Raw genomic sequence first — 16,290 nt, 5'->3', positions numbered from 1 at the left:
CTTCTTGAGATGTGCAGAGCTTGGGATATTTTTTTATAACCTAACCCTGCTTTAAACTTTTCCAGAACTTTATCCCTGACCTGTCTGGTGAGTTCTTTGGTCTTCATGATGCTGTTTGTTCTTCAGTGTTCTCTAACAACCCACTGAGGCCTTCACAGAACAAGTGTATTTATGCTGAGAGTAAATTACACACAGTAGGACTCTATTAACTAATTAGATGACTTCTGAAGGCAATTGATTGCACTGGATTGTATTTAGAGGTATCAGAGGACAGGGGGCTGAATACTAATGCACACCACATTTTTCAGATTTTTATTTGTTTAAAATTTTGAAGACCATTTATCATTTTCGTTTCACTTCACAATTATGTGCTACTCTGTGTTGGTCTATCACATAAAATCTCAATAAAAAACTTAAGTTCGTGATTGTAAGGTGGAAAAATGTGAAAAAGTTCAAGGGGTACGTAGCACCGAGTTGACTATAAATCATGTATGACGAGATTGAGTGGAATAACTGTTTTATTCTATCCACATTCACTGGATTTTGAGAAACAGAGCATTTTTACTTTTTTGCAAATTTGATAAAAACTTTATATAAAACATCTGACAAAATCATTTCTGCTTAGACGGACTTCTTAAAAAACTATCGATGGCTGTACAAATTGACTTTAGTGTTTTTGGGGTTTTTTTTTTGTAGAAAGTGCCGTCTTGCTGCAGTATAGAATAGCTTTAGACATTTATTTAATTCTTTCTTGGACATTTCAGTTATGTAATTTTCAAACTTCTTGAAGCTTTTGAACCAGTTTAAAAAAATTCAACAAGTTTTAATGCTTAAAGATGAAGAATGTAAACAAACTGGTGAAATGACTGTAGCAATTTGTGAAAAATGCAATAATTCTTGAAAAATTTAAAAAATGTTTTTACAATTTACTTTCATTCCATATTCTGTTGCTTTTTTGTATTTTTTGGGGTTTTGTTTTCGAGTAGAGTTTTTATTTCATCCTCGGTTGGTTCAGCAACACACGCTACCATTTAGTTTTTCTCTGCTCATGGTATATGAGCTGATATCCTCATAGTAGCCAATCAGAGCGTGCAATTGCTCATATCCAGTGAATGTGGATAGAATAAAAATGGATATCATTCTTCCCATCCATGAGTCTTCCAGAGTTTGTGCTACAAAATAAAACACACTACACACTGAAACTGAAGCGACAGTAATAGGTGACAGTGACGGACAAATATTTACTATGTTCTTTATTGCTATGTGCTCCCCGTTACAACAAACAGCATCAGTAGTGTACACTTCCGATAAAACAAAACAACAAAAAAGTACAAATAAACAGATGATGGCAAGATGTGAGAAACTGACAGGCTACTCAGAGCATTACTTGATACATGCAAAGGCAGGACTGGGGATATACAGTATATAGACCTTTTTCATATACAGCGGATCTGTCTGAGGCTCAGGGATTGTCAATAATTAAAAAAAAACCTACAAATACTAAACTACTTGGGCTTTTGGGGGGGGAGGCTTTGCAAAGCATTAGCAGCAAAGTTGTCGAAGGCAGCAATTGAAAATAATCAAAAAATAAGTTTCAAGAATGTTACAATAGTTTTTTTTTCTATAAAACTCTACAACACCAACATTTTCCATGTTTGTCTTTGTTTAGATTAAACCTTTTCACGACTCAAATTCACTAACTGACTGTAAGAACAGATTCGTCTGGAAATTTAGTTAACTACGCAGAAGTTGAGGACAGTTTTGTTTTTTTAAACACTAAATGCTATTCTAAAACAGCTGGATTAGAGCTTTCTCACAACTAATTTAAAACCGGTTTTCCTCGTGTGGTTTTTTTTTTTAGTTATGGTGCTAAATTTTTGGTGTTACGTGGAGAACTTCAGCAAAACTTGACTCAGTATGCAAATAGGTGACAAATTTTTGGCTCTTACCTGCTCATGAAATAAGAGATGCTGGACATTAAAAAAACAGACAAGGAAGTCAATAAATACTCTAAAGTTCTTAATTCTATATACAACAGCTATACAGTAGCACACAGGCAAGCGTGTGTGAATGGATTTTATACTTTTGCGCTCCAGTGACACAAACTGTACACTGGAGTTCCTTGCTATTGCAGTCAGATGCATTGTGGTTGAGACATCACCCTTGTTTAAAAATAAACATATTTCCCTTGATATTGCAGGCAAAAGCGCACCACCTCACACAATGTGCTTTTCCCCCAAAAAAGATGTGTTAGTTCCACCTCGGTGCCCTTAAAATATAGCCTTTCACACCCTATGCACTGCGCTGGCACATGATCGACTCCTACGGTACGTTGTGACCCCACTGGGTTTTGGTGTTTAAATATGTCTCTACATTTAGCTCTCTTACTGGTGAAATACATGTTTAGCTTTAGAATAGAGTACAGTACAAGATTAAAAAAAAAAAAAAGAAGAAGGAAATTCAAGAAAATGGTTGTTAAGACATAGCTTCGGCATTAATCACTGATGTGCTTACACACAAAACAAATATATATGATTAAATTATATTCGTTGATAGGTTTGGTGTGTAGGGGCTTTAAACTGGAGGAGTTGTTTTGACAGGAAATAACTGAAAAAAAAAAGTGACAGATCTTCCGTTGCTGTCGTTTTACCCAAATACTTAAATCTTACATAAAAAATTTGCACCATGTTTTTGTAAAAAATAATACTGACTATTACACATACAGTATTTACAGGAACATTCATAAATATTTATTTATTAAACAAAACCTTTGTGCTTGATTCTGAAATTCGACAAAGCTAGAAGTGTTTCTGATCGCTGGTATCTCTGTAGCATGAGCTAAATGTGCAAAACCTTGGATGTTGCTGAAAAGGGACATCTAGCCAATTTTGAAACATCTTTGGTGCCTCATGCCCAACAAAAAAAAAAAAATGTAAATGTTGAGTGTGATTGTGAATAACCATTCGGGGAGCTTGACCTAGAAACCAAAAAGTGAACCAGCACTTTACTTCCCTAAACCTCATATAGGAATGATTTGAATGAAGACAAACAATAAAGCTATTTATATCTACAAAAAGTCCAGGAATGTTTAAAAAAAAAAAAAAAAAAAAGGTTAGTGTTTGCCTTCATCTTTCCACCTTGGAAATGTCTAGGAGGCTTTCCGTATGCTGTGACGTAGCTCTCGCGAGGTTGTCATTGCGCTGCTTGTAGACTGTCATGACGGGCAGATTTCTAGTGCTGGGTTTAGTGGCCTGCACCAGACGTTTTGGAGTTTTGCTCCTAGGATTTGGCTTGAGAGCTTCACCGGTGGAGGTTTGCTTGGCCGTGCCACTGGGGCGGTTGGGTGTTTGAAGGGGCTTGTTAAGGGTTTTATTGACTGAGGCTGAGAGTGTCTCGAGTAACTGTGAGGCTGAGCCAAATCGCACCTCTTCGTCAACCTCGGCAGCTTCAGTCAGGAGAGAAGAGAGAGTGCCACTGCGTTTACTGCATGATTCACAGCACAATTTACTGTAGCCCGGGATGGAACAGTACCGAGCCAGGACCTCCATCTGGCAGAAAATGGACTTGTCTCCTCTACAAGGCTCATCTGTAACAGAAATACATTATTCAGGCTGTTTACAGTATGCACATTTTTAAATTTGATGTAATATTCTCTAACTGTGTATGCATTCATTACAATTCACATCCAGAGAAAAATGTCTTTAACACCACGGAATTCATGCCATTACTGTTAAATGTATTAATCCATTTTTTTAAGAGTATGCCTTAAACAGGAAGCAGGGAAAGCTCAGAATACCTTGTACAGGTGAAAAGTAGCAATATGATTAAGGGTCATTTTGTTTGCATCAAGGTACTGTACATCATGTTTTATTCTATCCACATTCACCGGATGTGAGCAATCACACGCTCTGATTGGCTACTCTACTACAAGGCTATCAGCTCATATACAGTACTGTGAGTAGAGAAAAACAAAATGGCAGTGCATCTTGCTGAACCAACCGAGGATGAAATAAAAATTCTACTCAAAAACAAAACCCCCAAAAATACAAGAGTGCTCTGAGAGCACAATATCCCATGCTGGCAACTATATCTATGCTGTAAGTGTTTAATACACCCTCATGAAACTGTCGAACTACAAGTTTGGTAATCAAGGGCCATAACTCTAGTGAAACGTGACCGAATTGAATGAAATTGTAATAGGTGCATTACGGACATATAGCAAAGCCTTTTGCAAAGTTTCGGGAAATTCCTGCAAATGTTGTGAGAGGAGATGATTTCAGAAGATGAGCACACTTTCATGAAATTATCCAAGTACAAGTTTGGAAATCAAGGGCTGTAACTCTGGTAAAATGTGACTGAATTGAACGAAATTGCAATATGTGTATTACCGACATATAACAAAGAATCCTGTCAAGTTTTGTGACATTCCTCCAAAAATTGTGAGAGGAGTTGATTTCAGAAAGTGAGTATCCTTCCCAGGAGGGACAGACAGATGGATATTGCCACGACATAATCCCCCTTCGGGCCTTTTGGCCAGTGGGGGATAAAAAGCGCAACAAGATATGGAATAAAAGTATTTGATGGTAAGAACGTATTTTTTTCATTTTTCAAGAATTATTATTATAGCATTTTTCACAAATTGCTACTGTCATTTCACCAGTTTGTTTACATTCTAAACGGAAATTATTTTGTTGGACATTTTGTTTTAAGATTTTATTTATCGAATTTGTAAAAAATAAAACTAAAAATGCTCTGTTTCTCAAAATCCAGTGAATGTGGATAGAATAAAACAGTTATTCCACTCAAACTTGTGGTACATGGCTTCAACATCTCGTTGAGCCAGGCTGTTGTCCCCACGTGCCTCAAAGCCATCACCATCATCCCGGTCCCGAAGAAGCCGTCTCCTTCTTGCTTCAATGACTACCGCCCGGTCGCACCCACTCCCATCCTCATGAAGTGCTTTGAGCGGCTAGTCATGCGGCATATCAAGTCTGCCCTCTCCCCCACCATGGACCCTTTCCAGTTTGCATATCAGTCCAACCGTTCGACCGATGACGCCATCTCCACTGCCCTCCACTTAGCCCTCACCCACCTGGAGACAAAAGACTCGCACATCAGAATGCTGTTCATAGACTTTAGCTCAGCATTCAACGCAATCATTCCTCAGCAGCTCGTTCATAAACTGGACCAGCTGGGACTCAACACCTCCCTGTGCAACTGGCTGCTGAACTTCCTGACGGGGAGACCACAGGCTGTACGGGTTGGCAGCAACTACTCCAGCAACATCATATTGAACATGGGGGCCCCTCAAGGATGTGTGCTGAGCCCCCTTCTCTTCACTCTGCTGACCCACGACTGTACACCAACATCCAGCTCCAACCTCTTCATTAAGTTTGCGGACGATACGACTGTGGTGGGTCTCATCAACAATGGTGATGAGACAATCTACAGGAGTGAGGTGAGCCACTTGGCCATGTGGTGCAAGGACAACAATCTCCGCCTGAACGTGGAGAAGACGAAGGAGATTGTTGTGGACTTCAGGACAACACACACCCAGCATGCTCCACTAACTATCGACGGTGCTGCAGTGGAGAGGGTGAGCAGCACCAAGTTTCTGGGTGTGCACATCTCTGAAGACCTGTCCTGGAGCAACAACACCACATCACTGGCCAAAAAAGCCCAACAGCGTCTGTACTTCCTCCGCAAACTGAGGACAGCAAGAGCCCCAGCCCCCATCATGCACACATTCTACAGAGGCACCATCGAGAACATCCTGACCAGCTGCATCACCGTGTGGTACGGCGCCTGCACTGTGTCCTGCTGCAAGACTCTGCAATGCATTGTGAGAGCAGCTGAGAGGATCATTGGTGTCTCTCTCCCTTCTCTTATGGATACCTATAACTCTCGCCTCACCCACAAAGCCATCAGGATTGCAGGTGACCCCACCCACCCATCTCACAGCCTCTTCAGCCTGCTGCCGTCGGGGAGGAGACTGCGGAGTCTCCAAGCCAAAACCAGCAGGCTCAAGGACAGTTTCTTTCACCAGGCGGTCAGGAGGCTCAACTCCCTCCCTGTTCTGCCCCTCCTCCCCCCTCTGCCCCCTGCCACAGATTCTGCCCGTACACCCCCCTGCCCCCCTTCAGCATCTGACATCATGTCACCCTCACAGTTCCCCCCAACACACACACACGCTCTCAACATTCATTCGCACACTGAACTCAGGGACTGCACATTTCACTTTACCTCGCTCATTTGCACTATTCCGCACTACCTCACCTTAACAGCTATTAGTTTATTGTTTATACTGCTTATTTCATGTTTACCTGCTATACCTCAAGTGCCCTTGACTGTTTATTTTATGTCCTTTTGCTCCAATGTATGTGTGTGTGTGCGTATATGTATGTGTGTGTGTATATATATGTGTGTATGTACGTTATGTATGTATGTATGTATATATGTAAAGGAGTTGACACAGTGAGGAGACAGACACAGTGGATAGGTTTTAAAAGCCCGAACTCGGGAAAACTTTAATCCACTCAAAACTTACTGCAAGTCAGTTTTTTCTATCAAGTCTAGAAGCACCAACCAACGTCATCAGAACACGACACAGTAAAGAGCAAAACAACAACTCAACAGGTAATGCAGGACATGACAGAAACAATCATTTCAATTGAACACCTAATCGCTGGCTGTGAATTATGAACAATGCGGTGCCCCTACACATGCCCCCCCAGAATTCACAAAGACAGACAAGTTCATCCGGTGAGGTGGGCGCAGTGCTCGGCCAAAACTACTTTGGCCTTCAGGCGCTGGGGCTGCAGAAACAGGAAGTTCAGGGTTTGTGGACTGTGGAAGCGTGGTAGATGGCGGATGGCCCCGCCGCCAGGGCTGGGCAACCACCACCGGAGAATCCAAGTCCAAGTGAGTGGGTTTAAGGCGGTCCACTGACACCCGGTCTCGCTTGGCCCCGACGTTGAGGACAAAAAATTTGTCCCCCGTTTCCAGCACCCAGAACGGACCATCGTAGAGCGGGCACAAGGGGCTGCGGTGAGCATCATGATGGATGAAAACATATGCCGCATCCTGCAGTCCTGGTAAGAGCTGTGAACGCAGCATGCCGTGCTGAGAGGTGGGCACTGGCGCAAAAACCTGGGCACCCTGGAGGTGCACCTGCCGCTGCTGACCAGCAGACCATGGGCAGGCAACATCAGGCAAGAAATCGCCCGGCACCCACAGAGGCTGCCCATAGACCAATTCGGCTGCAGAACAAAGTAGATCCTCTTTGGAAGCAGCCCGCAGCCCCAACATTACCCAAGGCAAACAATCCACCCAGCTTTTGTCACGGAGGCTTGCCCGTAATGCGGCTTTCAATGAACGGTGAAACCACTCACATAGTCCATTGGCTTGTGGGTGGTAGGCTGTGGTGCGGTATATCTGCGCTCCGAGGCTGTTGGTGACTGCAACCCATAACTCCGACGTGAACTGCGAGCCGTGGTCTGATGTTATGTCAGAAGGGATCCCAAAACGGGCTACCCATGTGCTCAGGAATGCCCGCGCAACATCGGCCGTGGAGATGGACTGGAGTGGAATAGCCTCGGGCCAACGAGTGGTGCGGTCAACCACAGTGAGCAGGTGCGTAAAGCCCTGGGAGGTCGGCAAGGGTCCCACCAGGTCCACATGTACTGTACGTGGTTGAAACACCTCTCTGGGACATGAAAGGTTTCAAGAGGGGCTTTGGAGTGACTGTGCACCTTAGCTTGCTGACATTCGAGGCAGGCAGCGGCCCAGTCACGAACATCCTTTTTGAGGCCATGCCAAACAAACTTTGCTGCCACCAGCTTCTGTGATGCTCTCATGCCAGGGTGGGAAAGGCCATGCACTGCATCAAACACCTGCCTGCACCAACTGCCAGGAACAATGGGTCGGGACTGACCTGTGGATACATCACAAAGCAGGGTGACATCTGCATTGCCAAAAGGAACATCCGCCAAACGCAGTCCACTGATGGCAGTCCTGTACGCCTGAACATCAGCGTCGTGGACCTGGTCCGCCGCCATGCGGACATAATCCACCCCGAGATGCACTGCCCCCACAAAACGACGAGAGAGACAGTTCACCACACGATTATCCTTTCCTGCCACATGACGGATATCCGTTGTGAACTCCAAAATAAAGGAAAGCTGACGCTGCTGCCGGGCAGACCACGGCTCTGAAACCTTGGCCATAGCAAAAGTTAAGGGCTTGTGGTCCATGAAAGCAGTGAATGCTCAGCCTTCCAACAAGAAACGAAAGTGTTGTACGGCCAGGACCAGGCCTAGCAGCTCCCGGTCAAACGTGCTGTACTTCCTGGGCGCAACTGTCGGCTGAAAAAGGCCAGTGGCTGCCAAGCGCCATCAACTAGCTGTTCGTGGACGGCCCTGACGGCATAGTCAGAGGCGTCTGTCGTGATGGCAATAGGGGCATCCGGAGATGGGTGTGCTAGCATGGTGGCACTGGCCAAGGCTGTCTTGGTGTCCATGAACGCCTGAGTCCTTTCCTCTGTCCAGACAACTGTGTGCTTAGCAGCCTTACCCTTAAGAGCTTCGTAGAGGGGACGCATGAGGTGGGCTGCATGTGGGATGAAACGATGGTAGAAAGTCACCATGCCTAGAAACTCCTGTAGGGCCCTGACCGTGACCGGCCGTGGGAACTGGCATATGACCTCCACCTTCGCAGCCAGTGGAGCTGCACCCTTGCTCGTGACATGGTGGCCAAAGAAATCAATGGCAGACAACCCAAACTGGCACTTGGCTGTGTTAATGATCAGTCCGTGATTGCTCAAACGCTGAAATAGAACCCTGAGGTGCGCCATGTGTTCAGCCTTGGAAGTACTAGCAATGAGAATGTCATCCAAGTACACAAAAACAAACGGCAGGTCGCGCAGAACACTGTCCATGAGCCGCTGAAAAGTCTGAGCAGCATTTTTTAACCCAAATGGCATGCGGAGGAATTTGAATAAACCAAAAAGAGTGATGACAGTGGTCTTGGAAATGTCCTGTGGATGCAGCAGCACCTGGTGATAACCACGGATGAGGTCCATCTTTGAAAAAATGACCTTACCAGCCAACTGGGCAGAAAAGTCCTGAATATGAGGAACAGGGTAGCGGTCGGGTGTAGTGGCCTCATTCAAGCGGCAGTAGTCACCACACGGATGCCATCCTCCACCAGGCTTCTGAACCATGTGTAATGGCGAAGCCCAAGGGCTGTTAGAACACCGTACGATGCCAAGGCGCTCCAGCGTCTCGAACTCTGCCTTGGCAATAGCGAGCTTCCCAGGATCCAAGTGCCTAGTGCGCGCATGAACCGGGGGACCAATGGTTGCGATGTGGTGCTCCACACCATGTCTGACCATGCCGGATGAGAAAGTTGGTTGGGTGAGGGCAGGGAACTCCCCCAGGAGGCATGATAACTCATTCGCCGCAAAGGTGCTGGACAGACGGGACGAACTGGAACAGCTACGTGTGCAGGGGAGTGAGGTAAAAGTCTCTGCGTTGATCAGTCGTCGGTTTCTAACGTCCACCAGAAAACCATGAGCGCAAAGGAAATCCGCGCCCAGTATGGGCGTGGACACTCTTGCCACCACAAAGTTCCAGGTAAACTGTTGTCTACCAAAAGACACCACGGCACTGCGCTTACCAAAAGTCTGGATGGAGCTACCATTCGTGGCCTCCAATACGGGACCCCGTTTACCCTGCTGAATGTCCAAGTCTGTAGCAGGCAAGACGCTTACCTGCGCACCTGTGTCACAGAGGAAACAACGTCCGGAAACAGCATCGGTGACAAACAGCAAACCGCCTGCATGGCTGACGCTCATTGCTGTAAATGAGCGCCGGCCCCCCCGTTTCCCGACGCCTTGAAACGGCAGGGTGGGCGGCGCTTCATAGCCTTGGGCCCGAAACGAGCATGGTAGAAACACAGGCCTTGCTTCCTTTGTTGCGCTGCAGCGACGAGAGCTCCCTCTGGTGGTGCTGATTCTGCAGCACAATGGTGGACAGCTGCCTTGCAGTGCTGCATGACAGAAAAAAACTTATCTGCTTCCTTAGCCAGGTCGCGCGGGTCACTGATGGAAGAACCAGCAAGCGCCGATCTCACCTCCCCTGGCAACTGCTGAAGGAAGAGCTCCCTGAAGATAAAACAAGGCTCATGTTTGCCAAGGAGAGACAGCATGTGGTCCATCAGTTCCAAAGGCTTTGCGTCACCCAAACCGCTCAATGAAAGCAAACGGCGGGCTCATTCGGAATCGTTCAGTCCCCAGCAAAAGCGCTTTAAGGCTGCCATATTTATCCTCAGTCAGAGGATTCTGCAGCAAACTCACGACTCTGACAGCAGTTGAGCTACCCAGGGCTGCGACCACATAGTAATATCTCATTGCATCGTCCGTTATCCGTCTGATCGCGAATTGAGCCTCCGCTTGAGCAAACCACACCGCCGCATGGCCTTCCCAAAACTCCAGAAGCTTGAGCGCAACAGCGTTAGCCTCCATAGTAGTAAAAAAAATAAAATAAAATCTCTTAGGATTACCATCCAAAGAGTCGTCGGGGTCACCAGTGTAAAGGAGTTGACACAGTGAGGAGACACAGACACAGCGGATAGGTTTTAAAAGCCCGAACTCGGGAAAACTTTAATCCACTCAAAACTTACTGCAAGTCAGTTTTTTCTATCAAGTCTAGAAGCGCCAACCGATGTCATCATAACGCGACACAGTAAAGAGCAAAATAACGACTCAACAGGTAATGCAGGACGTGACAGAAACAATCATTTCAATTGAACACCTAATCGCTGGCTGTGAATTATGAACAATGAGGTGCCCCTATATATATATATATATATATATATATATATATATATATATATATATATACACACACAGACACACACACACACACTAGTGCATCTCAAAAAATTAGAATACCATGAAAAAGTTCCTTTTTTCATAATCTAATTCAAAAAGGTAAACTTTCATATAATCTATATTCATTACATGTAAAGTGAAATATTTAAAGCCTTTTTTGTTTTAATTTTGATAATTATGGCTTATAGCGCATGAAAATCAGAAATCCAGTATCTCAAATTATTAGAACATTCCCTAAGATCAATCAAAAAAAGGATTTACAATACAGAAATGTCCAACTTCTTAAAAGTATATTCATTTATACACTCAATACTTGGTTGGGGCTCCTTTACCATGAATTACTGTATCAGTGCGATGTGGCATGGAGGTGATCAGACTGTGGCACTGCTGAGGTCTTATTGAAGCCCAGGTTGCTTTGATAGTGGCCTTCAGCGTATCTGTATTTTTGGGTCGGGTGTTTCTCATCTTCCTCTTGACAATACCCCATAGATTCTCTATGGGGTTCAGGTCAGGCAAGTTGGCTGGCCAATCAAACACAGTAATATCATGGTCAGCAAACCATTTGGTAGTAGTTTTGGCACGGTGGGTAGGTGCTAAGTCCTGCTGGAAAAGGAAATCAGCATCTCCAAAAAGCTCGTCAGCAGATGGAAGCATGAAGTGCTCTAAAATCTCCTGGTAGATGGCTGTGTTGACTTTGGACTTGATAAAATACAGTGGGCCAACACCAGCAGATGACATGGTACCCCAAATCATCACAGACTGTGGAAACTTCACACTGGGCTTCAAACACCTTGGATTCTGTGCCTCTCCACTCTTCCTCCAGACTCTAGAACCATGATTTCCAAATTAAATGCAAAATGTACTTTCATTTGAAAAGAGGACTTTGGACCACTGAGCAACAGTCCATTTCTTTCTCTCCTTAGCCCAGATAAGACACTTCTGGCATTGTCTCTGGCTCAGGAGTAGCTTGATATTAGGAATGCGAAAGTTGTATCCCCTTTCTTGAAGATGTCTGTTCATGATGGGTCTTGATACACTGACACCAGCCTCAGTCCACTCCTTGTGAAGCTCTCCCAAGTTCTTGAATCAACTTTTCTTGACAATCCTCTCAAGACTGTGGCCATCCCTGTTGCTTGTGCACCTTTTCCAGCCACCCTTTTCAGCAATGAACTTTTGTGGCTTACCCTCCTTGTGGAGAGCATCAGTGATCATCTTCTGGACAACAGTCAAGTCAGCAGTCTTCCCCATGATTGTGGTTGTGTGTACTGAACTAGACCGAGAGATTCACTGTGTTCATACTGTTTTACTAAAACTCAAAATGAAATATTCTAATATTTTGAGATGGGTTTTTTTTTATGTTTTTGTACTGTATGCCATACTGATTAAAATTAAAATAGAAAATGCTTGAAACATTTTAGTTTATGTGTAATGTGTCTATAATATATAACATTTTCACTTTAAATAACTGATGGAAAATATTGAACTTTTTCACAATATTCTAATTTTTTGAGATGCACTAGTATATATATATACACACATACACACCTGTGAGTGTTTAGTCTATGTCTATTTCTTATCTAGAGTGTTTATGCTGTTTATATCGTTTATTTCAGTTATTCTCTTTTTATTTATTGCATTGCCTGTTTGCACCGTGGGTCAGAGAGGACTGAAATTTCATCTGTGCTGTATGTCGAGCATGTATAGCATATTTGACAATAAAGTTGACTTGACTTGACTATAGCCAACTACACACCTATCAGCTCATGTACGACTCGATTTTGTGGAATAACTGTTAATTATAAGAGTGCTGCTTGGAATAGACGGGCCATTTTTTCATGTTTGCACACTAATTGGTTTCAGATCATCATACAAAATGTAACAAGAAGACAGAGTCATTTATATCCCCCACCCTATATACCAACTATATACCAAGTTTCAAGATATTATTTGTCACATTTTTCAAGTTCTGCTGCAGGAAACCAACCCGACCCTCTTTACACTGACCTCAGCAGCCCATGGCATAAACCCACCAGACCTTTGGTCCACGTGAGCTAAAAATTAAAATTTCTCACATTTCTTAGTATCAAAAGGCACATATACGCTATTTAATCAACACATATACCAACTTTCAAGACCATACCACTCATAGTTTTCAAGTTCTGCTCCGGAAACAAAACCTACCCCTAAGACTAACCTGAGAGACTAAGTCTGAAATTGTTTCCATGGAAACATGAAAAATTACGGTACAATTTCTCAAATTTCTTAGTATGAAAAGACACATCTACCGGTACATCACCTTGTTAACATGTATACCAAGTTTCAAATCCGTATCATGAATAGTTTTGGATATATGCTCCGGAAACGAACATTGCTCTTAGAAACTAAGTCAAAGTCTATTTTTTATGCAAAAATTTGAAAAATACTTTTTATCAAAAATCCAAAATAGCAAATGGCACCAGTTCACATGTGGCTTGATATGTGTACAAAGTTTCATGAAGATATCTTCAGTAGTTTTAAAGATATGGCCCAGAAACGAAAACGTGACCAGATGGCTGGACAGACGGATAGACAGAACGCATTTCTAAATCCCCCACCAAACTTTGTTTGGGTGGGGGATAATACAAGACGCGGATATCATGAAGAAACACAAAACAGTTTTTAAATTATCATATCATTTACTGAAAAAAAAGGGTTATGCATCATGTATATTACTGATGTGACAAAGTAATTGCCCCTAAACTGAACTGGTTGTGCAACTTTTAGTAGCAACAACTGCAGCCAAATGCCTCTGATAACTGGAGGTCCTCCATCAATGTGGAGGAATTTTGGCCCACTCTTCTTAGCAGAACTGCTTTAAATCAGCCACGTTTAAGGGCTTTCAAGCATCAGCTGCTCCTTTAAGGTCCTGCCACAGCATTTCAACAGGGTTCAATTCAGGACTTGGGCAATTCCAAAGCCTTATTTTTGTTTCTTTTGAGGCATTCAGAAGTAGACTTGATACTTCTTGTGCTTCATATTGTTGTCTTGCTGCATAAAACCGACTGTGCTTGAGCTTCAGATCACAGACCGATGACCACACATTTGACTTCAGGTAGCGAGCAGAATTCCTTTCTGCTAGAGAGCATCGTTCATGGTTTTATTAATTATGAAGCTCTGAAGCAGCAAAGCGTCTCCACACCATCACACTATTTCCACCATGTTTGACTGTCGTTATGCTGTTACTGTGGAATGCTGTTCCACTTCCAACTCATCAGTCCACAAAATATTTATCCAGAAACACTTGGACTTATTTTTTTTTTCTCAAGCAAATGTGAGTCGAGCCTTAATCAGCATTTAGTATCATCATGAACACTGACCTTATCTATGGTGAGCAAGGCCTGCAGTTCCTTAAATCTTCATCTGGGTTCTTTCGTAATGTCCTGGATGAGTCACTGATGCATTCTAATAGAAATTTTGGTGGGCCAGCCACTTTTCAGCAAAGATTCACCACTCATCCAGTCCTCCCCCCATTTGGAGGTAATGCCAAAAACTGTGGTTTGCTAGAGTCCCAGAGCCTTCGAAATGTTTTTGTATCCTTTTCCAAACTGATATATTTCAATAACTTTCTCTCTCATCTCTTCCAAAATTTCTTTTGATCACATGAGTGTAGACATATTTTAGCTGACTTTGCATTGTTGAAAAGCTTCTATTGAAGTGATATTTAGATTCAACAGGGCTGGCAATAATTAAGCCTGGGTGTGTCAAGTCTTACTGAACCCAATTACCAATTAAATTCATTAGTAAGTTGACTGAGTAACTAAGAGGAAAATTACTTTTTCATACAGGGCACTGGATAACTTTTTTGCTTGAGTAACTGAAATCCTGATTTAAAAACTTTTTATGCTGTCTTTATACAGGATATATAAAAGCCTTTATTAAATTTTGAAAACAGGAAAAAACTGACTGTGACAAATATGGAAAAATAAATCTGGGAATGGCAAAAAAAAAAAATCTAAATACTGTAACAGTGTTGTCGACTGAGAGATAACTGCATTTACGGAGATATAACAATCCATTTCTGAATAGAAACAAGTGTTGCCAGGTAAAACGAACCTCACCTGGCAGCATTTATTTTATACCTATATGTTGATAATGGTAATATTTCTCAATCATCAGCTGTCAGGTTATAGTCCTATGAAAATCCATGACCTTGAGTTTGACATTTCAAAATCATTCAAATGTCAAAGATCATGGTGCCAAATGAAACCTCATATGGCACTTCCTGTAAGTTGATAACAGTAAATATCTGTCTACCATCAACCGTTTTCAAGTTATAGCCCTTTGAAAATCCATGACCTTGAGTTTGACCTTTCAAGGTCACTCAAGGTCAATGATTATAGTGCCAAATGAAAGGCCATATGGGAGTTCCTATATGTTCATAATAGTAAACATCTGTCTATCGGCAACCATTTTTGAGTTATAATGGAAAACGTTATTTTGACCAAAAGGTTGACTTTTCCAGTGACCTTGACCTTCACCTTGACCCAATTACCCCCAAAATTTAATCAGGTAATCTACGGACCATTGCCCACCTACGCTGAAAATCTGAAGTCAATTGGTGCAACCGTCTAGACACTAGATTGTTAAAACACACACACACAAACCACACTGATTACAATACCTCGCCCTGTTTACTCTGTCGTGGGCGAGGTAATTATTCTACAATCAGTTTTCCAGTTTCTTAAACAGTCTTACCAGTGATAACTGCAGATTAGCACCCAGAATATTTGGAAAAAATCTAATACCTTTCCATTTTTACACTCAATTCTGCATTCCTTTCATTAATTAGCTATCATATAAATAAAACACCCCACAACAAATTTAGCATAAAAGGAAATTATTATTATTATTATTATTATTATTATTATATACAGTAGTTAGAAGAGTAAAACTTGATATAAGGGAACAGGAGCTACAAAGTGCCCAACAAAATTTATAATAAAAACTGACTATAATTAATTCATACGATTACTTTTCAAGTTCAGACATCTTTGTATTCTATTTTTTTTTTCCCTCCACAATGACAAAAGTGTTGGTAAAGAGAAGAAACTCTGCAGTGAGGGCTTGCTCCTGCGATTAAGAGTATAAGCTCAATAGCAGTCTATTTAAAAGCAGATGTGACAGCACAATAATTGTAATAAAAACTCCTCCAGAGTGCAGACATGTTCAAAACGCATCATTCCAATTCACACCTCGTACTGGAGAATACAAAAACAGTACAATGTTTATTCTAAAGCGATCCACTTTAACCTTGAAACTTCCCTTGTGGCACAACATTGCGACCGGTCTGTCAGGGTGAAGGCTGCATTGCTTTTGGTGTAAATGGAAAATTGACAGCATTTTATCACACACACACACAC

At 42.7% G+C, this 16,290-nt stretch overlaps 1 protein-coding gene across 2 annotated transcripts in view; it reads right to left on the bottom strand.

The window, feature by feature from the left end:
- Positions 1-1,247: 1,247 nt before the first annotated feature.
- adamts3 (ADAM metallopeptidase with thrombospondin type 1 motif, 3) overlaps positions 1,248-16,290 on the bottom strand; it is a 221,884-nt gene continuing 206,841 nt past the window's right edge. For both annotated transcript variants that reach the window (XM_060907220.1, XM_060907219.1), the window contains one exon: positions 1,248-3,586. In XM_060907220.1, the coding sequence (XP_060763203.1) occupies positions 3,126-3,586 (461 nt within the window). In that variant the 3' untranslated portion in view covers positions 1,248-3,125. The remainder of the gene's footprint in view (positions 3,587-16,290) is intronic.

Source organism: Neoarius graeffei, chromosome 24 (genome assembly GCF_027579695.1).
Source record: "Neoarius graeffei isolate fNeoGra1 chromosome 24, fNeoGra1.pri, whole genome shotgun sequence".
NCBI lineage: Eukaryota > Metazoa > Chordata > Actinopteri > Siluriformes > Ariidae > Neoarius > Neoarius graeffei.
The sequence above is the reverse complement of the archived record's forward strand: the minus strand, read 5'-3'. Positions and strand labels throughout refer to the sequence as shown.